Here is a 25679-nt window from a genome sequence, read left to right as displayed (position 1 = left end):
GTGTGTTTTTTTATGTAAAATATTTTCTTATTTGTTGATCTTACAGATATTAATTCTATATTTAAATAATTATATGATCTACTTATTGTAAGTTATTATTATATTACGATGGGTCCAAAGAGGTTGAAAAATTTATATTGTATTTATGTATTTTGTCGCCGTAGTAAACATCGTTTTTACAATCTTACTAGCGATATTATAAACTATCGATCAGATATAAATTAAAACGTCCATCGTCTTCACAGATTAAAAATTGACTATGTTTATAATTTTACGGTGACATCATACAATATTGTTTTTAACCTCTCCAAAGAAGAGTTCGGTTATAAATATTGAAATGGTATTGAAATAATTTAATGCCACATCTCAAGTTCATGTTTTTGCCTTTAAAATTAATTTTAGAAAAAAAATTGCTTGCTCTATGTCTATTTTGCTATGGTTACTTTTCTTACCAAAAAGATACAGATTTTGTTTGCCTACTTCTCTATTAATTTTTTCAATCTATTAGCAACAAGATTCCTAGATTTAATACTTTTTTTTTTAAAGTGTGAACCTTCAAATGAACTTTAGATGTCGCATTTAAAATCCAACACTATTAAACTATTGTATAAAGTTCCTTCCAATAGAATTTTTACAATTATTTACCTAATAATTTATATAAAAAAATTAAAATATTTTCTCTCCTTACTCTATAAAATTAACAACGAATGTACACGGTGATACGAAGGTGCTGTTTGTTAATTATTGTTTTAGAGAATAAACCAAATATGTTTTTGATTTATAAGTTAAACTTAGCTTTAGACTAAGATTTCGCTCAATTAGTGTAATAGATAAAAAAATATAACAGCCAGAAAATAATATCGCCATAATTTAAAAGTAAGCAACTATATTAAAAAGAAGTCTTAGCTTTTTCCAATGAGGTAAGTTTATAAATGTAACCTATTTTCAATTCATAAACTTTTTTAATCTCAATTATTTTTTTTAATTTTAATTACAAAAATTATGTGGTTTCTATAAATTATAGTGTGTCTATTTAACATATTATAGATTAGTTTGACAATTGACGTCTATAAAATATCTAATTAATTTCGTATGAGGATTAATGTTGTAAATGGACGGTTGTCATAGTGTCGAAACGACGCCCACAACGAATAACTGTGAACTATCGAGAATCGGTCTTGTAATAAAATTAATCGAACAAATGGGTACTATAATTTAGGTATTTTATAACTTTTTGTATTACATCTTTTAAGCTATTTATCACACAATTAATTAAAAAAAAACTTTTTTGTTCGTCAACACCGCAATTTCTGGTTTGATAGCTTATTTATTTATGTAGTTATGAAGGATAAAGTAGGAATAGAAAGAAACTATTTTATTTATATATGGTATTCAAAAACGATAATCACGAATTTTTAATTGCAAATTTTATGAGAACATCCACCGTAAATCGGAAAAATTCTTAATCGATTTTACTCAACCTATATCTAGTGAATTGTCAAACTATCTTAAATAGACACACTATAGTATTGTACACACAATTGTGTTCTTTTTTAAATTTGTCGCGCCATATTGGAAGAGTTATCTATGCCTTCGAAATAATCACTTTTAGTAAACTTATAAGCCTGAAAGTGCTCAATTATAATATAATTCATACATTTCCATTTAAACGAATCAAATTTAATTTATATGCTTAAGTTTAAAATTCTTGCCGGGATAAATATCCAGCAGAAAATAGGTTTAATATGACATAGATAATAATTTTAAGTTTATTGCCAGATGCAAAAAATATTTTTTATTTATAAAAATTATTTTAGAAAATTATAAAATTTAAATGAATGGGTACATTTACCTTGTTGTTTAAAAGATATTTTTTGTTATTTAAATTATTAATTTAGCCTAAAAATTGGTAATTCGATGCCCTATAGCTTCTACAGGGGAAAATATTATATTGCGTTAGTTTTTTTTTATAGTTTATATTGGCATAATATTTAAATAATAAATCTGATATAAATATAATAGAGAAACAACAAAATCTGAATGTCTTCCAATTTTGTAATATAAAATTTTATTTATTTAAGAATGTCACAAAATTTGTGATAATATTAATGTTATATTATTTTAGATTTAATTTTTAGAATAAATTGTTGAATTTCAAGTTATATTGTGCAAGTTACTATGGTCAGTGATAGTAAATAAATATAGGTTAATTTAAATGTGAATTTCTACAAACGAAACATCTTATCTTTTTTCTTAAGTTTTTGTATATGTTTCGTTGGTGGAAACTCAATGTAGAATGTTTTTGTGAACTTTGAAGTTTGTTTTTATCACAATAATTTCTGCTGCCATGCATGTCATGGTCAGCGTTATCCATGACCCTTTATGTTAAGAAAGTGTGCTATAGAATATAATAATAATAGTTTTTTTTTATTTGAAGTTTGACGTCTTTTTAAAATGTTACCACATAAGGTAATCATAGACAATCTGAGTAATATTTTTTTTAGTAAAACCAAAAAAAAAATCATTTGACGATCTTTCTTAATTTATATTTTATATTATGGTATATAATATATTTTATTTGATGAAAAAATATAAAAACATTATTTGAATTAGATTCATATTTTTGTTATTTTTCTAACAAATATATTTTTTTAAAGTTATTTACAGCGAATTTGTTATAATGATATCATTGTTTATGTATTCGTTTTCAATCAAATATAATTATTTTTATTAGATTTGATAAATCGCCATGGAATTTTTGTGTCAAGCGAAGCGTCTCTCTCACTCTAATAAGTTCATCTCATTCTAGCATGTGACGTAATTTGTCAGTGACGCTTGTGTAGATGCTGTCCTCGTTGTTTTCATAGAAAATGACAAGGATGGCAAATATGACACAAAAAACAAAATGGCGAAATACACGTATAAGCTTATTAGTTTGTGTAGTGTAGTCAATTAGAAATTGTGCAATGTAGTTATTAAAGTTCTGATAGTATGTTGTAATTTAGCATCGTATGATACAAAATAGAAAATTGTTTTAATAAAATGTAGATTAAAATGTAGTTTTTTTATTTCAAAATATCCTTTCATTTGCTTAAATCGTAATTATTGGTAGTAGTAGAAAAAAAAACACATTAATCATTATATTTATTTATTTATTTTTGCTTAGTTAATATTTACAATGTTGCTATAAATTTCAAAGTATTTCACACAAATTCACAGATTCGAGTCCAAATTATATCACTTTAGGTTCACGTCGCTAAGATTCCTCCTGAGTGGTGGCGACTTGCGCTAGGAACACTTGCTGCGGTTGATTCTGACCGGCGTGTGAAGATACCTATATAACAAGTAAAAGTTAACACGTTCATTGCCACCGACTCGTCCTGCTCACTTCAGTACAGTCAGGCAAGTCCGCGGTATTCCACTTACAGAATAATTGCCTCCTTTCTTACAACGATACAAACTCCATTCCTTATATAAAAAAAAAATACAATTAACAAAAGACGGAAAAATTGTAAAAAGCTTCTTTTTTTTTGTAAAAACTTTTAAAGCCTCCTATTGGCTGTTAAGTGCTTGACCATTGAGCCATCGAGACGTCGGCGGCTCAGTGGTCAAGCACTTGACTTGCAATCTGCAGGTCCTGGGTTCGAATCCCGCCATACACTAATGTGTTTTTTCGATTTCCGATTTACATAAGTACAATTATCCGACGTTCTTATGGTAAAGGAAAATATCGTGATGCAACCTGCACATATCTGAGAAGAAATTCAAAGATATGTGTGAAGTCAACCAACCAGTACTTGGCCAGCGTTGTTGACTATGGCCTAATCACCCTTAACTTAGGGTAGGCTCCGAGCCCCTCGGTGGGGACGTATAGTGAGCTGATGATGATTGGGTATTATATCTACTTTGCCGTCTTAAAAGTGGCAGTCGAAAGCTATGACGACAAAGTGAAATACCGAGAGATTCCCCGATAGTACATCGCCAGCATTGTATGTATAAACTTGGTACCTGAATTATCTGTGGCGTCTGCTGCGGCTGAGCCTGTATCACTATCAACTGGCCTTGATTATTCTGCAGCTGTGGCCGTACTATGTTAAGCTGCGCCTGTGACAGCTGGATCTGGAATAAAAAAAAGTTTACATATTTTATTTTTAATTTATCTAACAGATCAAACAAATAAAGAAAAGTTTAATTTTTACATTACGATAAGTTGTCATTCATTGGTCGTAGAAATCGTATACCTCAGTGTTCATAATCGGAAACCTTTAACACATTCAATGCTATTATTTGTATAATACATAGTTAAATTGTCGGTTGCACTGAACGTGTATTTAAATAATCTTTTGGATAGAACGCAAAGGAACATAGTAGATACTTACTGGAACTTGCTGCAGCTCTCCCGAGGAGGTGACCACCTGCTGCACCAGGGTTAGGGGCTGCTGTCCACCCCCTGAGGTCGTCGCCGCGTTACCCGACTGCTGAAAGTACACGCATACGATTAGTATTAGTCTGATGTAAGTGGCTTTTGTGTCTTCAGATATTCTGATGTCAGAATTTCGTAATTCAGTTACAATCCGACAAAATATTAAACTAATTTGAAAATTTTAACTGTCGCTCACAAAAAACTTAAATGAGTCAAAGTAGTAGGATAGTTTTAAGTGTTTAAGAAGAGACATCTAATTGATTCCAATAGTTTTATGTGTATTTGTGTGTGTGTGTGTGTGTATGTGTATGGTGTGTTACCTGTACGACTTGAGCGCAGGGCTGCAGCACATACTGCGGCTGAGTCCCCTGCAGCGCCGCCTGATGCTGCTGCGCCAGCTGAAGGTAGTACTGTACAGGTTAATGCCCATCAACACCTCGGTGTACACGCGTTAGGGCTTACGTGCTAGGAGCAGCATTATACTACGATCGGGTAGATTGGGGTTAAGTGGAAGTATCTACCAGTGTTATATGGGAGATATCGATAAGCAAAGCTAAGGACTAATTCCTGCACTTTAAGGGTAGGGTAGGGTAAAATGGAATCGTACCTATACACATAGCAACAAAGACTTTGAACGTATTTTATGTTATTAACATTAGAAAGTTTACTCTAAATATTAAATTACACTCTAGAATAACGCATAAGCTCTCCGTTTTTTTACGCGTATGAAGTCACTGGCAGCAACTAGTTACCTGATCTGTATTGTTGGTTCGCGGCGGATCCTCACGTGGCTTGGTAACCTTAACTTCTTGCCGCGGCACTATGTCTATCAGGAAGTCTAGTTGGTCAGACTTTGATATCGCCGTCGCTATGTCGTTACGCTGAAAAATGTTTACTAATGTCCATACTTGTCACAGCTATGTACGATTTGATGACATGACAGCTTTTTTTAAGTTGTAATTGACTTAAGTTTTGAGTATGAAACTAAATATGCAGACTGCAGATATTAGGTTCGAATCCTGTCATGTTCCAATGTATTTTTCGATTTCTATATGTGCATTTATCTGATGTTCTTACGGTGAAGGAAAACATCGTGATGCGACCTTCACATATCTGCGAAGAAATTCAAAGATATGAAGACAACCAGCACTGACCTAGTCACCTCTTAGGGTAGACTCTGAGCCCCTTAGTGGAGACCTATAGTGAGCTGATGATGATTGTGAACTTACCTGTAACGTGCGTCTCTTATTTTCTTCAGTATGATACCAGGCGCGGAGTGTCAGTTCGTGTATGAAGATTTCCGCAGCTTTAGCAAACAGAACGGGCGCCTCCGCAGATATCATTTTTACTTCTTCGTCCAGCTTCATTATCTTTTTAATCCTCGCCAATGGAAGCGCTTGTGTTTTGAAATCATCCTATAGAAAGTTTCACACTTTATAAACAGAGCCGCTTTTAGCATTTGCGGCGCCCTTTTTTAGTGTCAGGAGAAATCTTACAAAGCTAGGGTATGTTAGGGGTATTGCAGGCGCCCCTTTTTATCCGACTCTGAAGCCTGCAGCGCCCCTTGGACAGCCCCACCTCGCCCTACCCTAACGCCTCTGCTGCTTATCAAGTTATTGGTGATGAGATATTGCTAGAGTTTTTTAGTTAGTTCTTTCTGTCTATGACATTCTGTTACGAAGCGAATGTAATTTCTTCATAATTAGTCAAGTAGTAAAGCAACACGTCATATCGATTTTGCCATCCTCTGCCTTTCTTTAGCAAGCTCTATGTGGGGTCACATCAACCTTTCGGCTTTTGGACGTTTCAGCCACTCCCTTGCTAATCAAATTCACCAAAAACACTTTCACCAAACTCATCCATCCACTTCCTAGGTCTACCGATTTCGTTGTACCCCTCTACATTTATATTTCAAGTTTTTGTCACATGCAAAGTATATTAAATGTAGACGTAAATACATACTGCAGTAACTTTTTTGATATCCTCAGTGACTTTAGCCCAGAAGACCTGTAGACTGTGCTGGATGCTCTCCGGAGAGGAGCCCTCCTCTACCGCCGCTTCGGTGTCGCCCTCCTCCGACACCGCTGAAGTACCGGCTTGGTCGCTGTACAATATTTCACCTCACTCCCATACTCAGAGACATTTTATCGTACACTTAATATACTTTAGCAGTCCCTTAGTTTACTTTTCGTACTAAATATAAACTAAGGTATGATTTATGGAATCATTTAAAGACCCTCCTGTGTGGCATAGTATGTCTATTCAAATATTTTAAGGTCTCAGGGTCACTGGCAATTTCTCAACAGACCATGATAGAAATAAAAAATGTTTACGTAAGTTTTCGGAAACAGTTTTCAGAGATGCGATAAATACTTAACGCCTGAATATTTTTTTTCTTTCTATTCCACATGAGAAATAAGATTGCATGTTTACTGTACATGCGCGAAAACCTAAAGCAACTAACTTCATTTCGGCCCGGTTAACATCTACTCGTTATTTATCTTCTAAAATACGAATTCATTTATTTATATAAGTAAGTAGTTGTAATGTTAATACTGTTAAGAAAGTTTAACTTCTCCAAAAAGTTGTTATTGACTAAATGGAACGTATAAGTATCTATTAAGTACTTGTAACCTACTACGTCAGAAGTCAAAATGTTAGATATCGTTTCAATATGCAATAATACATACAATATTGCAGATGGATAAACAATTTATATTGTATAAACTTAATTTCTCGCACTAGTTTTAATTTAGAGAAAAAAAGATACTAAAAATAAAAAGATAAAGCGTGAACGACAACTTACGCAGGCACAAAGAAGCATACGGACATCTTGAATTGCTACGACTTCACCTTGCAAACGAAATTCTTTTTCTTGGTTAACTTTTTGTTTACAAAGTTATATTTTGCAACAACAAGTTAAGAACTCATCCGCGGTTAAACTTATTAGAACAGAGTAACCAATAATCAGTGTAATATTTGAAGATCTCCAATCACCAATAACTGAAAATGCGCCAGTTCCACGATTCGTCCGCCGATGACCAGTCACAAGCTTGACGTATATTGAGTGTTGCTACAACTTAAACCAAGTTCAATGAATAACATGGTAATAAACCATTTATTACAAAGGTTATTATAAACTTGACTAGAGACATGAATTTTTCTACTGGTGTGAACCAATTTTTTTGATGTGTCCCTTACGTAAGCGAAGTAATGATATAATAATCAACAACAAAATACAAGATTTGTATTAGGGGTAAAGTGTTTTCATTACTACCGACTATAGGAAACTGTTTCATAATATTTATCTGCATACATCTTATGGTAACACCATCGAAATAAGAAAAAAATGTAAAATGTCAAATCCTCATTCTTCATGGCTTCATGACGTCATCAACTTAGCGTTGTCGTCTTCATGTCTGCTTTATAAAATGGCGGCCGCAGAAATTCAAGTTGTAAATCCATCAAATTTAGCAAAAATAGAAAGGTTTGACCCGAAATTTTCATACGAAACTTACAAACTTTGATACTGTTTTCAATTAAAAGAAACTATTGCTTACTGTGTTCGGTACTTAAGTCGTAGTGAAGGTTTCATGTTTTGTTTATGTTGCATATATTTTTTTCCAGTTTTCTCAATGATCCGAGTTATAAAGAGATTATCGAAAATTCGTCAACATTTAACTCGCGACTATGTGCAGAAAGAAGGATGCGTATGCCATTTATCGACACACAAACAGGTAAGAAAATGTTGGTCAAGGGAATCTTTCGATAAATTTCACTATATTTTTGGTCTCCAAACAGATCATTTCCTATCAATCTAGTTAACTTTGGGAAAATTCGGCATGATTCGCTATTGTGAAGTTTTACCAATAAATCGTACGATAACTATATTAAAAGGGGGCGTTTCTACCTTACATTCAGTGCATGCTGCATGGATAAATCACAAGTTGGTAGGCAATTAAGTCAAGTCAAATTACTTTAAGTATACTTAAGTTAGCAGAAATATTGAGAAGTGAAGTCAAATTCGGTTGGACATATTATTAATTAATTAATCTATTTTAAGGTGTTGCACAAAGTCACTGTAACTTGTTCATGACGAGGAAGCAGCGCATGCCAGGTGCTAGAGAGGGACAGGTTTACACATATCCATCACAAAGGTAACAATCATTTTTATTGTGAATATATCGCCATCAAAGTTGGGTTAACAAATGGTTAGATTACATGAAATTAACAAATTCTTTGCCACCAACTACTGTGATGAGTATACTATATACTATAAATATCTTAAGAGATCCAATTTATCAAATTTGCTAATAATAGTGTTCCCCAATGTTTCTTATTAGAAAATTATAAGACAACAGTTAAGCATCATTAGTTGCAACACATTTCTAGAATTTCCTCACATTAAATACCCAAAGAATAAAATTAATTTAGTGCCTTACAGTTGTGCCAACTCATAAATAGAAACAGACCAGAGAGATAATATTTTTTATTAATAGATGGCGCAAAGCTCGACGTCAGTATCTAACAATGTCATCCACACGTTGGGGCTGGAGTGCACTTGATGCGGCTGAGAACGCAGGAGATGGTGACAACAGTTCGGGGATCCCGGGTGATGCACTAGCTGGTGATGATAGCCGAGATGGCTCACAGACTGCTGCCAAAGATGATCCTAAAGTAATTAATTAAAATTATTTATTATGTTTATTACTGCACTCAATTGTTAAGTGACCACTAAAGTAGTACCTTAGTTTATTTTTAGTGTAAAAAACACTAAAGCATAAGCACCTCTTCTTTTAATAAATATTGGACTTGATCATTTTTTTCGATGATTTCGCCTGTGTCAAGGTTACAGATATAAACAACTATAAATTCTGTTTAAAATTAATGTGACATTTTTACCAAAGCATATTTTACACTATACCATTTATTTTTGTTAGGTACTTTTATTGATTGTATCATAAGTTACTCCTACTGAAATCTATTAATGGCCTGGCTATAAGAAATAGTATTATGTGCCTATTTGATTTTCGCCATTTTGGCGTTGATGGTAGCGGTTTGAGCTGTGGATGTAAACTAATAATATACATAGATAGACATAATTATCTTGTAACATCAAAGCTTTCATTTCCAAGCAACCTAACTTAACCTGTCTAGAGATCTGTAGTTACTTCTTTCTAGTTTGTACTCATCTACTCATGTTTTACAAAAAAACAGGTGAAGTTAAAAAAAAAATTCCAGCTTAATACCTAAACGCGTTTTTGAGAAAAAGGGTCTTGACAGACAGACATACAGACGTACAAGAAAGTGATCCTATATGGTTCCATTTTTTCCTATGAGGTACAGAACCCTAATTAACAAAGTGAATTGTTTACTCATATTTAAAGTGTTAAATATTATCAGGAATGGTTTTACGATGACTTGGCGATAGAAGAGATGGAGACTGGCGAGGAACCTGATCCGGAGTCTGACGAGGATTACTACGACGACACATACGCTAATAGGCGCAAACGGCGCGGCATAGCCCCCACAGGACCCGGCTCACGTGGCGGCCGGCGCGGTAACAAGCAGCCTGATGATACACCTTCCAAACGTGGACGTGCTGTGAGTTGACAAAATTATTTAATACTAGCTGTCGCCCGCGACACCGTCCGCGCTGAGTTAAAAAAAGGGTCTTGCCAGACAGATGGATGGACAACAAGGTGATCCTATGAGGGTTCCATTTTTTTCCTTTCAAGGTACGGAACACTAAAAACAATTTATGTATTCTTTCAGACTATGTTCTACATTTATGGCAAATTTCAGTGAAATCTATGCATACATTCTGGAAATACCTAATAACAAACATCCATCCATCCAAACATTCGCATTTATAATAAGTAAAATGGAATTAATACGCGTTCAATCAGCATATATTATAAAAGGCATAATGACATTTTTTGTTTTATTAAATTTTCACAATAAAAATCTTATTTATATTGTATTGTAGGGTCGCGGTCGTAAGAGAGCAGGTCAAGGTACACTGCCATACGAGGTGCCCGGTGATGCAGAGAAACCATACGGATGTGAACGTAAGTCCACCAGAAGGAAACACTAGCAATCTATCAGCTCTTTAAAATATGTACTGGCCCTAAGTTAGAGCGAGAAAACTGATTGTACCTCACGCTCGTTTTTTTTTTCAAAAAGATGAAAAATTAGAGCAAGTAAGTTATGTTATGCGAGGACTTCTTACTGTTGGGTTCAAGATCAAAATCTCTGTATAAAAGATATTGTTATCCCTGTCATTTTATTAGAGATAATATGTTTTAAACAGGGATTTTGGTCTTAGAAACCCACGGTTATTATGACATTGTCCTGTAGCGCCATCATGTTATTAAAAGTTCTGGAAATTTCGCTCATACTAGGGCCGGTGCTGTTTATAACTGTGTTATGACAGTTTTAGCTAAATGTCTGAATATAGAATAGAAAATGGTCGTACAAATTTTACAATTGTTATAAAAATTTTGAGATAAAGTAAAATTAACAATTATAATATAAATTGCTTATGGAGAAAAAGTTTTTTACGTATATTTGTATTTGATGTTAAAAATATTTAGACATTTAGCTATTAAATATTAAAAAAAAAAGCAATATTAATATGAAATAGAAGCACAAGACCAGTCACATTGTAATACCAAATACTTGCATAGACTGACCTCATTTTTGTAGGAAAAATTGTCACACTAACGTTTAAATGAATAAGGGCATTCCTTAGTGAAGATTTAATAATAGCAATCACTGTCTTACTCAGAGTTGTTAAGTGATTTCAGTGGATAATTAAAATGAGATTTGGGGCCCTAATTTTAAGCCAACTTTCCCTTAATAAGCTTTTCTTATAAAGTAATGATTGGAAGTGGATTTTTCAGAGGAGGGGATGCATAGGAAGGAAAAATATCTTATTTCTGTACATCCCCTTCTCTCCCTGCTGTCTAAGGACAACGGTCATTTCGCCTTTTGGCGAATTTCTTATAATAAATGACACCTTATAAAAAAATGAGAATCTTACATTAAGCGCCTCCCTTAGTTATCAATTAACAACTATGAGTGAAGTAGTGACTTAACATGTTCAGTGCTGAATTGTTCAGCGTCACTTTAATATGGGAAAATGTTGTAGCATTGAATGTGTTAAGTAAACTTTAAACCACTGTGAGTGTGGCAGTTAGTGACCATATCAAGAGCTTAAAGTTCCGATAGTTTATAAAAAAATCTTGCCTTTTGTGCAATATTTTTTCTGATATAGTACACACAGTATGCTTATTTCAAATGTTTGGAAAAATTTTGTAGTGCCTTAAATTTTTGTGGATCTGGATGATTGAAGGAAAAAAAGTTTTTTTTTTGTATAATTTTTTTTTTAATCTCTTTTTGGTTGTGAAATTATTTTATAAAAGTCTACCTATCCCTCTGGGCTATTGGTTTGAGTGCTATTTGTTATTTATTGACTGACTTGAAATTTACGAGATTTTCATTTGACTGTTTTTTTTTTAATTTTTTCTTTTTAAAGAACCTTATTTTTCGATTTATGTTTTTTTTTATATTATCATAAAATGAGAAGTACTGTGTGTACCGTAATAGTTGCTAAGGCTGTTTCCTAGTGGGTGTCAAAATTTTAAGAAAAAATAATTTAAAATGTACTCCACCTTTTTGTACAACCCTAAACTTTTTTAAACTACAAGATAAAATAAAAAAAACTAAACTATCTTACTTTAGATTTTTGCAACTATTAGTAAAAAATCATATATAAGTTTTTTTATAGATTTTTTCCTTTTAAAAATACTTTAAAACAATATTTCTGGAATATTTCACTAGTGTTTTTTTTTTCATACTTCAATTACCACCGTTGAATAATAGTTATTGCTCAATAGATTTTAACCTCATTTTTAAAACAGGACCTGAATATAGAATGTAGTTTATAAGAGGCTAACGTGAATCTAAAAATATATATTGTTGGTCTTTAATAAAAAAAAAACAGTAATTATAAACACAAAAATATTGCAAAGAAAAAACTGTACAAAATATACGGTTCTGTTTTGTTTTTTTATGGAAAAATCTCTATAAAGTAGCCGTAACTATAAATGTATGAATTTGTATGAATGTATGTAAAAATGTGAGATTGTATGACAGGTATGTATGAATTATTTGCCCACCCTTAGTTATTCGATTGTATCCCATCCTATTCTAATTTAATTTAAATATAGAAAATTTAAATAGTAATAACATTTAATATATTATTTGAATATATTTGATATGGGATTTGTAAATTAATGCTTAATTTAATGGGGAATTTTAGGAAAATTAATAATTTTACTCTTAAATGCAAATTTTAGTATAGATCTAATTATTTTAAATAGAATTTCTATATGATTTAGTTTGAATTTTCCTATTTAATCTAACATCTCTTCACTACCTTCTTTCTTGATATTGAATGAAATAATTAAAAAAAAAAATTGTACGCCAAAAAACCTGTCAATTAAAAAAAAAACTAAATTGCATCGTAAATTATTTTTAGCTAGAATAAATTTTATAAAGACGAGATGGTAAATTGCAACACCAATATACTATTTATACTGTTATATAAATATAAAAAATAATAATAACACTGCCACAATGTACCAATTGGAATGAAAATTAGTATAATAATTTATATATCATATAGGATAATTTAATAATTAAGAAATACTGTATTGAAATTGTTTAATAGATTTAAAGATCAACAATGTTTGACTCGGTGAGCATGAGTCAAAAGATATTCATCATCAGCTCACTATATGTCCTTGAGGGACTCGGAGCCTAACCTAAGTTAGGGGTGACAAAATAAATTATGACAGCTTAATCCTGCCAATGTTCTGTCTCAAGATTTTTATTTTTACTGTTGGAGTCTTGTCATTTTATATGGCAAAGTAGGTTTTATATATTTTCTCACCAAGTGACTCTCTCACCGGGCCATATCTTTGTTTGACTATATCACAAAAGGTGACATTTTCGAAATAATTATTACAAAAAATAAGTACAGTCACCTTCGTTCGCGGTATGCCATTTAGAATTGGACTACCGCTAGCATACCTCACTGTACATTTGTATATCGTTTCAGACAATTTTTTTTAGTTTAATTTTTTTTTAAATCTATTAAATGAATCAATACAGTCTAGTAAGTAATTAGGATCTACGACTGACCAAAATATGCGCCTTAAATATGTAAAATAAAATTACATGCAACATGTTACGGACTTAAGATATATAGATTTACAACAAACATATTGCATGAGTATATACTTTTGCGTGTATGAATCGAAGTTATATTTGGTAATGACAATTTTTTTGTATGTAAAAAAAAATTGAAAATATTAGGCAGCTTAAGCTACAATTTAGCAAAAATCTCTTAATGATTGAATATATTCACATGCAATGTGTTTTTTTTTACAATAACATTTTGAATTTTAGTACTTGTCTAATGGTGACTATGAATACTGAAGATTTTTTTAAAAATATTTTTTTTTATAAAAAATTAATGTCATCTATATAAACCATTAACTTATTAAACAACTACTATAATTTTTCTATGTCTTAGGTAATTTTTTAATTTCATCTGAAGTCCGATTTTATAGCAAATTAGCTTAATTAAATCCAAACTGATATATAAACACGGCTAAACACTGACTTATATACGTCCGGTGGCGGCACCGACTAGTTTACTAGTTCTATCAAGCCAGTGAGCGACGGGCCGCGTCCGCGAAATAATACCAGTACCACTCATCCTGATGAAGGGCCCCCGATGGGCTTGAAACTAGTCGGTGTCGCCACCGGACGTATATAAGTCAGTGTTTAGCCGTGTTTATATATCAGTTTAGTATAATGTCTCACGAAAGTTTGAATAATTTAATTAAATCCAAATTGGGTTAAAAAAATGGAAAAAAAAATGTTTTTTTTTTTCATTTTTTATGTCTATAATTATAGTGCAATTGTGCTCACTCGCGGATCCTATCCTATTATAAATGATATGTTTGAAATCATTACAATTTTTTTATCAATACCTAAATTACTGCACTGATTGGTTCTTTGTATGTATGACTCATGCATCTGTGATAGATTTATTTATTTCATTTTTTTTGTCTCTTTTTAAGGTCTTTTTAATATCTAGTATATTTCTCGCAATGACTAAAGTTTTCCCTTTACAAGTCTGTGGATTTTTTTAAATTTGGTATGAAATAGGACGTGTGTCTTCCATTTTCAAAATGTACATGGATGTATGAAAATTATGATGGATTGTATGAATTTGTTTGAAATTAAAGCTGAAGTATATGTTATAGGTTCACACTGTTCGCACTTTTAAAGGATTTTTTTTATTGTCATCTCTGATTTTCCGAAGCAAAGGAAAGAGATGGCAATGTATTTTGATTTTAGTGTTCATTCCATGAAAACCCACGGTAAGAAAAAATATATACATCCCCGAAATCAATATTAAATTAGCTTGTAGTACTTTTTAAATATATTAAAATGACCAAGAAATGGCTTTTACATGAATTTTGAGATTGTTTTTTGTGTATAATTTAAGGCAAAATTTTAGTCATTGCATTATATTAATAAGTTTTGTCTAAAAGTAAATATAGTTGAGGTGTGTAAGTATAAGGAACTTGTTCTTGTTCTTAGATCCAAACTATTATTAGCACCCAAAGATTGTTATGAATTTATACAAAAAAAAATAATATTTATGTTGAATAAGAAATAAAAATATCAAAGGTAAAAATGTTCTTTTGTATTATCAACTCATTGGTTGAAAAAAAAATTAACTTAGTTAATTTGAAAAAATTTTTTTTTCAAAAACTAAAAAATAAAAACCTTTGAGGTATATTTTGATTGGACTTTCAAGTTTGGATCTCGTTTTTTTTCTTAATGGAAAATTTCTATATATTCTTTTATTTGTGTTTGTAGCGGAGCAGGGATCCATTGATTTGAAGTCATCAATCAAACTTATCCCCCGGGAGGCTGCGTCTTTAGAACTGAACATAGAATTTACACGACGAGCCGTCAGTTTATAAAACGTTCACTTACAAATGTATCAAAAATTTAACTTCAATATAGAAGACTTTAAAATTCCCTAACAAAAGTGTTGCTAGCTTTATCTTTTCTCTTTCATAAAATACTCCTTAAAAAGTGCTTTTTTAAACGTTCAATATTAAATATTACAATTTCATGCTATCTCTTAATACTTTTTTCAGAAAACCCACTTCAAATTATCTAAATTGACATTTGCAAATTGACAGCTGTCACCGTGACATTTGTAAGATGACGTTTTATAAGTTTAAATGATTTTTTTTCTTTAAATAAAGTAAGTTATTGATTGATGACGGATAACTATGGAAAACTGCGTCCAATCCATACATCTGATGGCGTCGTGGTGCCTCCTCTATGCTCTGTTCTGATGACGCAAACCTCTCGTTTACCCCAATTTTATTAATGTCGTAATAATATTTAAATATCGGTTCGAGTTTTTTTAATCGCGTTAACAAGTGAGCAAAATGATAGCGGATGGAGGCACCACGTACGGTGAGTAAAAAATATTATGTATACGACTTAAAAACCTTTTTTTTTCATTCTTTTTATGTCCGTGTCTATATGTATCTATGTTTGTATGGGTATATCTGTGATTTATTAACTCTACATTTGTATATTGCGACTAATTTAGCTCGTTAATGGGCTGATATCGCGCGTTATCTCAAGAACTGCACAAACATAGGCATAGAAAACGACAGACAAAACAAGACATGGCTACAGACCAAAAAAAGTTGTGGTATTTTTTTATTAAGATGGGTGCAGAACTAATGACTTATTATTAATTAATTTCATTTATCTGATCAGATAAGTTTCTTGGTCTATGTTATAAAAAATATATCAATATTTTCATACAATCTATTTTCAGTGTGCGGAGCTAAATACAAGACGCGTCCCGGTCTGACGTATCATTTCACACACACGCACAAGGACCCCGGCACAGCGGCCGGCACCGCGCCATGCAGCGACGGTGACTCCCGCGACAGTCGCCCCGGCGCGCACACGCCGCCTGCGCCCGCGCAGCCCGCCACTGAGTACCAGGACAGCTATGTCACCTTCTTGAATAATCCCGCTGTTGGCACTTGTAAGTAAAGTTAACTGACTCCTTAAATGCTCTTTTAAAGTGATAATTAGTGTTAAGTATTAGAAATCTTCATTTAAGTACTTTTAAGGGACAATTTTATACCATTTTTTAAAATTTAAAGTTACAAATTTTTGAATCTATAGAACGAATCTTATAACGTTATAGTACTAAAACCCTACAAAATTAAAAAAAAAGTTTTAATTTAGACTACGTGCTACTAACTTTTCTTTAAAGAATAAAGGAAACAGTAAACACACTCGTCTATTCTTATAGCATCGGGCACAGCGACGCCTCCCTTGCGTAAGCCGTCGCCTCCACCGCGGCCTATGTCTGCGGATACATCATCCTCGGATTCTGCGCATGCGCCCCTCGTAGCGCCCGGCAGCGCCGCCTCGGCCACCGCCCCTACGCCTGCACCAGCGTCCGCACCCGCGCCCTCACCCTCGCCCGGCTCCTCCACCGCCGCCCCCGCCACACCTGCCGCGCCCCCCACCGCGCTGCCCCTTCTCAAGGAACCTGAAACTAAGGTTCGTGGACACTTTTTTAAATTATCATCAGCTCACTATACGTCCCCACTCAGGATCTCGGAGCCTACCCTAAGTTAGGGATGACTAGGCCATAGTCAACCATGCTGGCCCAGTGCGGGTTGACTTCACAAATATCTTTGAATTTCTTAGATATTTACAGTTGCATCACGATGTTTTCCTTCGCCGTAAGAAAAAAAATATCGTCACTTTTTTATTTATAACATCAAATTTTTATGTTATGTGCTGACTGTACTTATCAATATATTGTAGGCATCACCCTCACCGTACTGCGACTTCTGTTTGGGTGACGATCGAGAGAACAAGAAGACGGGGACACCGGAGAAGTTAGTCAGTTGCTCTGATTGCGGACGGTCAGGTAAGAGACGCGGCAGACCACCACGGAACGGTATACCCAAGTCTACGCCTTGCTATCATCTCATCAACCGTATCTGCGAACGTCATAGACAACTCAATAACATAAAACTCAACGGTGTAGTTGACATAGTTACCTCTATGTCCTATCTAGCGGATGATTTCGATACTTTTGCTAATCAAACCAAATTGCTTCAAAATCATGAATACGGAGAATATCCTGTATCACCTCCTTCGTCCAGACAAAGTCCCGTATCGGATACTTTAGGTGAAGTCCATGTTAATGGTACGGGTAATTAAAATAACCAAACAGGCGGATTTTTTATTTAATATTGGTAATATTTGTGTGAAAAAAATCTTGTATTTGATTTTGTCATTTTTAATTTTTAACAAAATCAAATACAGATTTTTTCTATTTTATTAAAATATTGGTTTCTTGTCTTACTATTTTTGGTATCTATTTAATGTGTTTAACTCGAATATTTAATATATTTATATGTTAACTTATATACAATATATAGATTCTATGTAATATATAAGCTATCATGACATTTCTTAAATTTAGCTATTACTCAGAAGTAAAAGTAAACATTTTTCATATACTTAAGGATGTTATTTTAATATTGCACTTTTTTTTTACTCTATATTTGATTTTTTCTTTTTTTTCTCTAAAAATATGATATAGGTCTTTCAATCCGCCTGTTTGGAAGACTAAATAATATTTAAGGTCGACTTCCACTGGTCACAAAATGCAATTTCTAAAAATAATGCTTTTTACCAAAGATGTGTGTGGTTCTCTCCGTATGATCTCTACTGATAAAAATCATATAATAATGATTATTCTTATAACACATAGTTAATTAGAAAATAATTGTATTTTTTGTATACATTTTTTTATTTTTATTTTTTTTTTTTAAATTTTGGTGTTTTCCTTTTAGTTGCAAATTATATTAAATATGTTGTCATTATTGTAATAAAATATTACAAATGAATAAATGGAAAAAAAATTAGTAGAAAAAAAAATTGGTTATCTGTATATTTAAAAAAAAATATTACTTTCCATTATGTCTCTAGCAGCTTAAGAGTTGAGACAGTTTCAAACATTCCATATCTCTTATTCTAGATATATAAGTAGTTATATTATAAAATATACATAACTTATGTATATAAAATTATTCATGTGAATGTATCGACTTTGTCACAGACTTATATATATATTTACTGTTGTTATTTGACTATGTGGGTATATATTTAAATTATATTATCGTTCTTTACACTTTACAATTAATAAATCCTATTGATTGCCAAAAACTTTAAAAAAATGTTTAGATCAAATTTTTTAAAAATGTAACAATTAATAATTCATTAGTAAAAATATAATAAAATGTTGGGAGTTTTTAAGTAGTAGGGTTGCCAAATAATAAAAAAAATGTTTTTTTTTTAATTTTTGTTTGTCTGTAGAGAGTTTTGCGTCTCCCTATAGTGGAAATGTGCCTTCGATTTTTAATATCTTTTTTAATTGTTAATTCTGGATATTTTTTAAAAGATTGGTGAATTGTGATCAAATTTAAAAATAGTATCGTTCAAAATTATTCATATCTGTAAATTATTACGATTTAAAAAAATATATTGCTCTTTTATAAATATCACAATTTTGGTTATAAAATTAACATTTGATTTGTTCAATTATTTAAAAAAAACAAAATACACGATTTGATTGTATAGTTTACCATAAAAAAATAATCATCTTGTTAATCTATGTTAGATATTCGTGACCTTTTAATAGTTCTAGTAGGTTTCTAAGACAAAAAATCATAAAACATATTATCTCTGTTTTGTCAAAGGACGGACAAGGACGATATGTTTTATACAGAGATTTTGATCTCGGAAACCTACAGTTAATGGTGTATGTTCTTAGTACAGTCACCTTCACTCGTAGTATAGTAATTCCAACACCGCCAGTGAAGGTCACTGTACATCGAATCCTAGGTTTTTTTAGTCTAGTCAATATGCGCCAAATTCGTGGTATTTTTTTTATTTGGTTACAATAAATATTGATAACATTTTTTTTTCAATTTGAATTTTAAGTTCGTTTTTTTTATTGTAGTAGCAAATGTACAGTCGTCGACATATTTAAAAACATCTTGCATGTTGATTTTTTTTTTACAAAAATTTTGTAATTTCTTAAAAAAAAGCACATATCTTTGAAGCAATATTGAAATTTTATAAAATGTAGTAGAGCTTGCGAAGTGCCTTTACGTTTTGTGTATGAATGTACCGTGAATGTTGTTTTGGAAAAAAACTAACCCAAAGATAAATTAGGTCTCGATTTTGTAGTATCATATTTGATAGACTTTATAAATACTATGACAAATCTAGAAAATATTCAAAACAAGAACTTAGATTTAATGTCAAGCCAAAAGAGTCTAGAATTTTGTATCGTAATTTTTTAATTTAATTTATCTTTAAACAATCATATTGTCTATGTTTTTTAAATGGAAACATAAAAAAAAGTCTATCGAATACGATTTTGATACTAAATTTTAAGTTAGACAAAAAGACTTAAGTTTTAACATACATTCCTATAATACAAAGTTTTTTTTTAAATATAAAATATTTTTAAGTTTTAATTGTGTTATGTTACTATGACAATTCGAAATATATAATACACTTATATACTAGTATTAGTTACCAATATATGCTTTGGTGTTAAGATATATAATATACTATAGAAATGTTTTTAATGTCATATTAAAGAGATATTGTTTAGTTAAAAGTTTACCCAGTTTTTTTTATAATAAAATTATTATAAATTTACATATAGTACGACAAAGTTTCTGTCCCGGTGAAAAAGGTGTTGTCAGGAAATAATTAAAAAAAAGGATTGTCCGTTAATCCTACTATCTTTGTAAGTGGAGGGAGGTACCAAATAAATCTAGGAGCATACGTTAAATACTTAGTAAGGTCTAAAAAAAATGAGTTTGTACTAAAAAGTACAATGATGAGGTTTTAAATCGCAATAAATATCAGGAGGGAATCAAAAAGTTGCTAAAAAATATCACGTGATTGATGGAAGACTTAGGCATAGAAAATTATATAAAAGAAAAAAGAACTTTTTGACTTTGAAAGGAGGGCGCTAGTGGGCTAGTGTTATATTGCTTATTCGCACCGGGGTAAATAACTTTGTCGGTCTGTATGTAACCAATATATAATATAGTATGAAGTAAGTTAGATATAAATTTCTCATATTTCCATATATTTTAAAGTTAAAAAATATATTTTTACGTTTTTATTATTATTATAAAATAATTCAATTATTGTTTTATTATGGCATGTAAATTATTTACTTAATGGTTATATATGAAAATTAGATATATAGAAATGTAGGGAGAAATATGTTTAATATGTTTTCGTATTATAGATTAAAAATAATTCCAAAGTATCAAGATTTAGTACGGAAGTGCATTGTAGAAAAACCCAAAGATATGTTATCAGATTGATTTTGTTTGCGTTATAAAATATAGTCTGTAAAAATATCTTTAAATGTGTTTAAATCTGGGTTTCCGAGTTCATAATATCCATTTAAAATATATCGTTATCTCTGTATTGTCAAAGATAATGAAAGGGATGACGATATGTTTTATATAAAGATTTTTGTCTCAGAAACTCACGATAAGAAACATAAAATCTTTTTGTTTTTTGTGCGAGTTTAAATTGATATTTGAAAGTAACAGAAGTTATTAAAGATATTTTTGCAGACTACGCGTAGAATAAGGCCCGTTATGACTTGTTTTGTACACGTTGTAATATATTTTTCTTTCCTATATAAATATTAAAGTTGAATAAACTTTGGCGTTTCATTGTGGTGTGCTGAAGAATAGTGAAATGGTGCACTTCCTTATATAAATATTGATACTTTGTTCATTGATTAACTTGTGAATGTTTTTTTTTTAATTGTTTTTATTTATTTTCACTATTGTTCGGCACATGATCCCTTTACGGTATAATTTGATGGTTCCGTGATGTTGATTTGTGTTGTGTTGGAAAATCGATAAAAGGTAAGATGTGCCTTACAATATGTGAACAAATACGATAGTGATAATTGAAAATATAATTTCTTTTTACAATGTTATAAATGGTAACTGTCGCCCGTGACTCCGTTCGTGTGGTTGAAATAAGAAATTATTAGCCTATGTGTTCTTTCAGACTATTTTATATGTTTGTGTTAAATTTCATCAAATTCCGTTGATATGTTCCGGAGATATGTTCAAACACATCCATTTATACTTTCGCATTTATAATATTATTAAGATTATATATCTATATATATAAAAGAAAGTCGTGTTAGTTACACTATTTATAACTCAAGAACGGCTTTACCGATATAGCTGAAAACTGTTGAGGAGGTAGCTTAGAGCCAGGAGACGGACATAGGATACTATTTATTCATATTTTGTTTTCGAATTTATGCCTTGAAGAGCTGCTTTTTATCTAACTTTATATATTAAGATTTTTATATATCCACGCGGACGGAGTCGCCGGCGACAGCTAGTATTGTATAAATTACGATATGACTAAAATAGAAAACTTAATTTCTATCTATTTTTTATATAAAAAAACTAGACTAAGACCCTTGATTCAGGGTAGGCTTTGAGACTAAACGTTAAAAAAATCGAAAAAAAAAAATATGTTCAAAGGTCGATATGATGTGATTATATTTTCAATTATTACCATCTTTATTATGAAATATTAATCAGTTATATAGTGTATATATATGTATATATATAATGTTTGTGTGTATGTGTGCAGGTCACCCGACGTGTCTGCAGTTCACAGTGAATATGATAGTGTCGGTGCGCAAGTACAGGTGGCAGTGCATCGAGTGCAAGTGCTGCTCCGTCTGCGGCACCAGCGATAATGATGTAAATATTATATATATCTAATACTAGCTGTCGCACGCAACTTTCTACGTGCATTAAAAAAAACTTAGTAGCTTATGTGTTCTTCCAGATTATGTTCTACATCTGTGTCAAATTTCTACGAGATCGATTCAGCCGTTCTGGAGATACCTTCTAACAAACATACATCTAAACTTTCTTGTATTATAAATGCGAATGTTTGGATGTATGGATGGATGTTTATTGGAAGGTATCTCTAGAGCGGTTATTGTTGTTGCATGAATCTCGCTGAAATTTGGCATAAATGTAGAACATAGCCTAGAAGAACACATGAGCTACAATTGTTTTTTTTTAATTCCGTGCGAATGAAGTCGCGGGCAATAGCTAGTTTATAATATTAGTATGATTTTATGTGAATGTTTAGGAGTTTTATTTAGTCCAAGATGTAATCAACTTTTTATGTATTAATCATTTAGTTAATTAGTTTTTAATTTTAAATTGATATTTATTAAATTACTGGTGAGAATGAAGTTACATAATCAAATCTCGTAATAATCGGTCAATTAGTAAGCAAGTAGTAAGTATAAGTTTTTAAATTTAATATCTTAACAAGTAAGTTGATACAACATATTTCAATAAGACTTACTTAACTCTATATTAATTATTAAATGACTAATTAAATAATCTACCAAAATAATACTATAAACTATATACTAAAACTAAACCAAACATCAACAAATTGTATTCGCAGAGAAGAATATCATTAGTAAATAAATAATAATGAAATTCCAGGACCAGCTGTTGTTCTGTGACGACTGTGACCGCGGCTACCACATGTACTGCCTCGCGCCGCCGCTCGACACACCGCCTGAGGGATCCTGGTCCTGCGCCCTCTGCATCGCTGAGTTCCACACCAAGCGCTGAACTACACAATATAGCTTACCTAAGTCAGTATAGCTTATTTCATATGTCTTGTCCGCTCTAGATCATGTCCTCGGTGCCCTCTCCCCCGCATTTCATTGTACCTAACAGTGTGTTCTGAACTGCCTAGATATTTGACAACCTCTATACCAGTGGTTCCCAAACTTATTTTGTCTACTGCCCACTTTGAGAATAAATATTTTTTTAGCGACCCCATATTTTCACATATTTAAAAACCACTATAACTTCAAATTAAATTAATTAATTATTGTGACCTATATATGTATATTAACGGAGAATTTTAAACGAAACTTTTACTATAATCCGCAACTTGAGATCTGCATCGCCCACAAGGGAGCGTTATCGCCCACTTTGAGAAAAACTGCTCTATATTAATAGTAAATGGACAGGCTATATTTTATTCCTTGATTTTCGCCATTTTGGCGCTGGTAGAGTTTAATAGTGGTGAAGATTTGAACTAATAATATAGATTTATCTGTCAAGAATAAGCTGTCATTTCCAATCTATACAAATCAAAGATTTATAACTATAGAGAAAATCAAATATCTCGGCGGCTCCGAACATCGTAGTTGATGTACAGAACACAATGTTAGGAGTAAATTGGTACAACTTATTTATAAGCAAAATGAGCAATATTCCATTATTAAATAATTCTGTTGCACTGGATGCGGGCGGCACGGGACCGGGCATTGTGACAATCGATGGGGGAGGTCTACGTCCAGCAGTGGACAAATTGGGGCTGAATATGATGATGATGTTGAATTCTGTTGATAATTTTGATATAAAATTAGATTTTAACTTTTCATTCTATGTTTGATTATTAAATCGAAATATTATTTACTAAAATATTAATATAATGTTTTGTTTTTTTAATTTCAGATGCAGATTTTCCAGTTTGCAAACAAGATGAGTTGTTTATGAATTAATGATATTTCTATTTTGTGATTTAAATACGATTTTTATATATGTTGCCATAAAAAGATATAAAATTTGCTATACAAAAAATATTTCTTACAAAGATCAAATGGATTACGTAAATATTCACATAATGTAGTTTACATCGATAAAGCTTGTAGATAACCTTATATATTAAAGTTAGGGCCTAACTACAAAGACTTTAGTATTTCAATGAAATTTTAACTTAAAATTTTAACCCTTTCCCGAAAAATGATATTAGACTATCAAAAAACTTCAGGCTTCAGAAACATGATCTTGACAAATAAATAACAAAGTATTTATATCTGAAGCATTTTTGTAGACATATTTATTACCTAATTAAGGTTGAGCATCGGTGGCTCAGGGGTTAAGCACTTGACTTGCAATCTCCTGGTCCAAGGTTCGAATTCCCGATTTACATATGTACATTTATCCAACGTTCTTACGGTGAAGTAAAACATCGTGATGCTGCACATATCTCAGAAGAAATTCTAAGATGTTTGAAGTCAACCCGTACTGAGGCAGCGTGGTTGACTATGGCGTAATCACCCTTAACTTAGGGTAGGCTCCGAGCCCCTCGGTGGTGACGTATAGTGAGTTGATGATGATGATGATTTAAGGTTAAAAACATAACCTTTTATATTACAACCGCGTCTATATCGGCCGGCGGTGAAAGGGTTAAAACACGTGTTTAAACATTGTCTTATTGTATTTTGTGGAATACATTTCTATTTCAGATGTCAAAATTCATTCATATGTAAAATCATGTTATTTTCATAAATGTTTAAATGTATGTAGTTTGAACATAAATACGGATAAAGTAAAAAACAAGTTAAAATCTTTAAGTAAAATTTTAAAGTTATTAAATGTACAAACAAGCTAAAATTAACTCTTAATGTAGATATTTTCCGAAAGCTTACTGTAGGTTTTTGAGACCAATATCCGTTTATAACATACTACCTGTCGCCCGCGACTCCGTCCGCGTGGTTATATAAACAACTTAATTAGTGCAGCCCACCCATCCATCCACATCGCATCCATCTGAACATTCGCATTTATAATATTAGTAAGTTAATAAAAAAAATAAAAATAATATCCTATGTCCGTCTCCATGCTCTAAGCTCACCAATTTTCAGGCATATCGGTAAAGCCGTTCTTGAGTTATAAATAGTGTAACTAACACGACTTTTATATATATATAGATTATTTCTGTTTTGTCAAAGATTATGTAAATATGACGATATGTTTTATAGAAGGATTTTGGTCTTAGAAACCCACGGTTAGTCAGTCTGATTTAATTTCTTACATTTAAAACTAATTAAATCTTCCAATATGCACAAGCACGTACTAAATGTATATAGGCTTTATGCATATATGAAAAAACATGGACGAATAAGATTAAGTTTTACACA

General features: G+C 31.7%; 2 protein-coding genes across 5 annotated transcripts; one reads left to right on the top strand and one right to left on the bottom strand.

The window, feature by feature from the left end:
* Positions 1 to 3131: 3131 nt before the first annotated feature.
* Positions 3132 to 7470, bottom strand: LOC106113645 (nuclear transcription factor Y subunit gamma). 3 transcript variants are annotated; one of them, XM_013306490.1, is made up of 8 exons: positions 7230 to 7470; positions 6386 to 6527; positions 5653 to 5838; positions 5176 to 5304; positions 4744 to 4833; positions 4380 to 4478; positions 4009 to 4119; positions 3132 to 3334 (listed from the first exon to the last, which is right to left on the bottom strand). In XM_013306490.1, exons 1-8 carry the CDS (start codon positions 7253 to 7255, stop codon positions 3257 to 3259), a joined length of 861 nt encoding a protein of 286 aa, XP_013161944.1. In that variant the 5' UTR covers positions 7256 to 7470; the 3' UTR covers positions 3132 to 3256. The 3 variants fall into 3 exon arrangements, with proteins under 3 accessions (XP_013161944.1, XP_013161952.1, XP_013161961.1); XM_013306498.1 differs by having other exon boundaries at positions 4380 to 4475; XM_013306507.1 differs by having other exon boundaries at positions 4744 to 4821.
* A 337-nt stretch (positions 7471 to 7807) lies between these two features.
* On the top strand, positions 7808 to 24672 carry d4 (double PHD fingers d4). Of its 2 annotated transcripts, XM_013326753.1 has the most exons (12): positions 7808 to 7910; positions 8051 to 8160; positions 8487 to 8580; positions 8923 to 9100; positions 9827 to 10027; positions 10413 to 10494; positions 16377 to 16592; positions 16866 to 17119; positions 17390 to 17495; positions 22301 to 22413; positions 23182 to 23336; positions 24211 to 24672. In XM_013326753.1, exons 1-11 carry the CDS (start codon positions 7855 to 7857, stop codon positions 23311 to 23313), a joined length of 1542 nt encoding a protein of 513 aa, XP_013182207.1. In that variant the 5' UTR covers positions 7808 to 7854; the 3' UTR covers positions 23314 to 23336; positions 24211 to 24672. The 2 variants fall into 2 exon arrangements, with proteins under 2 accessions (XP_013182207.1, XP_013182199.1); XM_013326745.1 differs by lacking the exons at positions 22301 to 22413; positions 23182 to 23336; positions 24211 to 24672 and having other exon boundaries at positions 17390 to 17834.
* Positions 24673 to 25679: the final 1007 nt, after the last annotated feature.

Source organism: Papilio xuthus, unplaced genomic scaffold (genome assembly GCF_000836235.2).
Source record: "Papilio xuthus unplaced genomic scaffold, Pxut_1.1 DF829758.1, whole genome shotgun sequence".
Classification (NCBI taxonomy): Eukaryota; Metazoa; Arthropoda; class Insecta; order Lepidoptera; family Papilionidae; genus Papilio; species Papilio xuthus.
This window is presented reverse-complemented; position numbering and strand designations above follow the sequence as displayed.

What these genes read in the sequence shown, in the direction of transcription:
- LOC106113645 (XM_013306490.1), bottom strand. Translation starts at nt 7,255, where the DNA reads ATGTCCGTATGCTTCTTTGTGCCTGC. An exon ending in GTATGCTTCTTTGTGCCTGC is followed by an intron (nt 6,528 to 7,229) that starts GTAAGTTGTCGT and finishes AATATTGTACAG; the next exon opens with CGACCAAGCCGGTACTTCAG. An exon ending in GAACCAACAATACAGATCAG is followed by an intron (nt 4,834 to 5,175) that starts GTAACTAGTTGC and finishes TAACCTGTACAG; the next exon opens with TACTACCTTCAGCTGGCGCA.
- d4 (XM_013326745.1), top strand. Translation starts at nt 7,855, where the DNA reads ATGGCGGCCGCAGAAATTCAAGTTGTAAATCCATCAAATTTAGCAAAA. An exon ending in TAATCCCGCTGTTGGCACTT is followed by an intron (nt 16,593 to 16,865) that starts GTAAGTAAAGTT and finishes CTATTCTTATAG; the next exon opens with CATCGGGCACAGCGACGCCT. An exon ending in TCAAGGAACCTGAAACTAAG is followed by an intron (nt 17,120 to 17,389) that starts GTTCGTGGACAC and finishes AATATATTGTAG; the next exon opens with GCATCACCCTCACCGTACTG.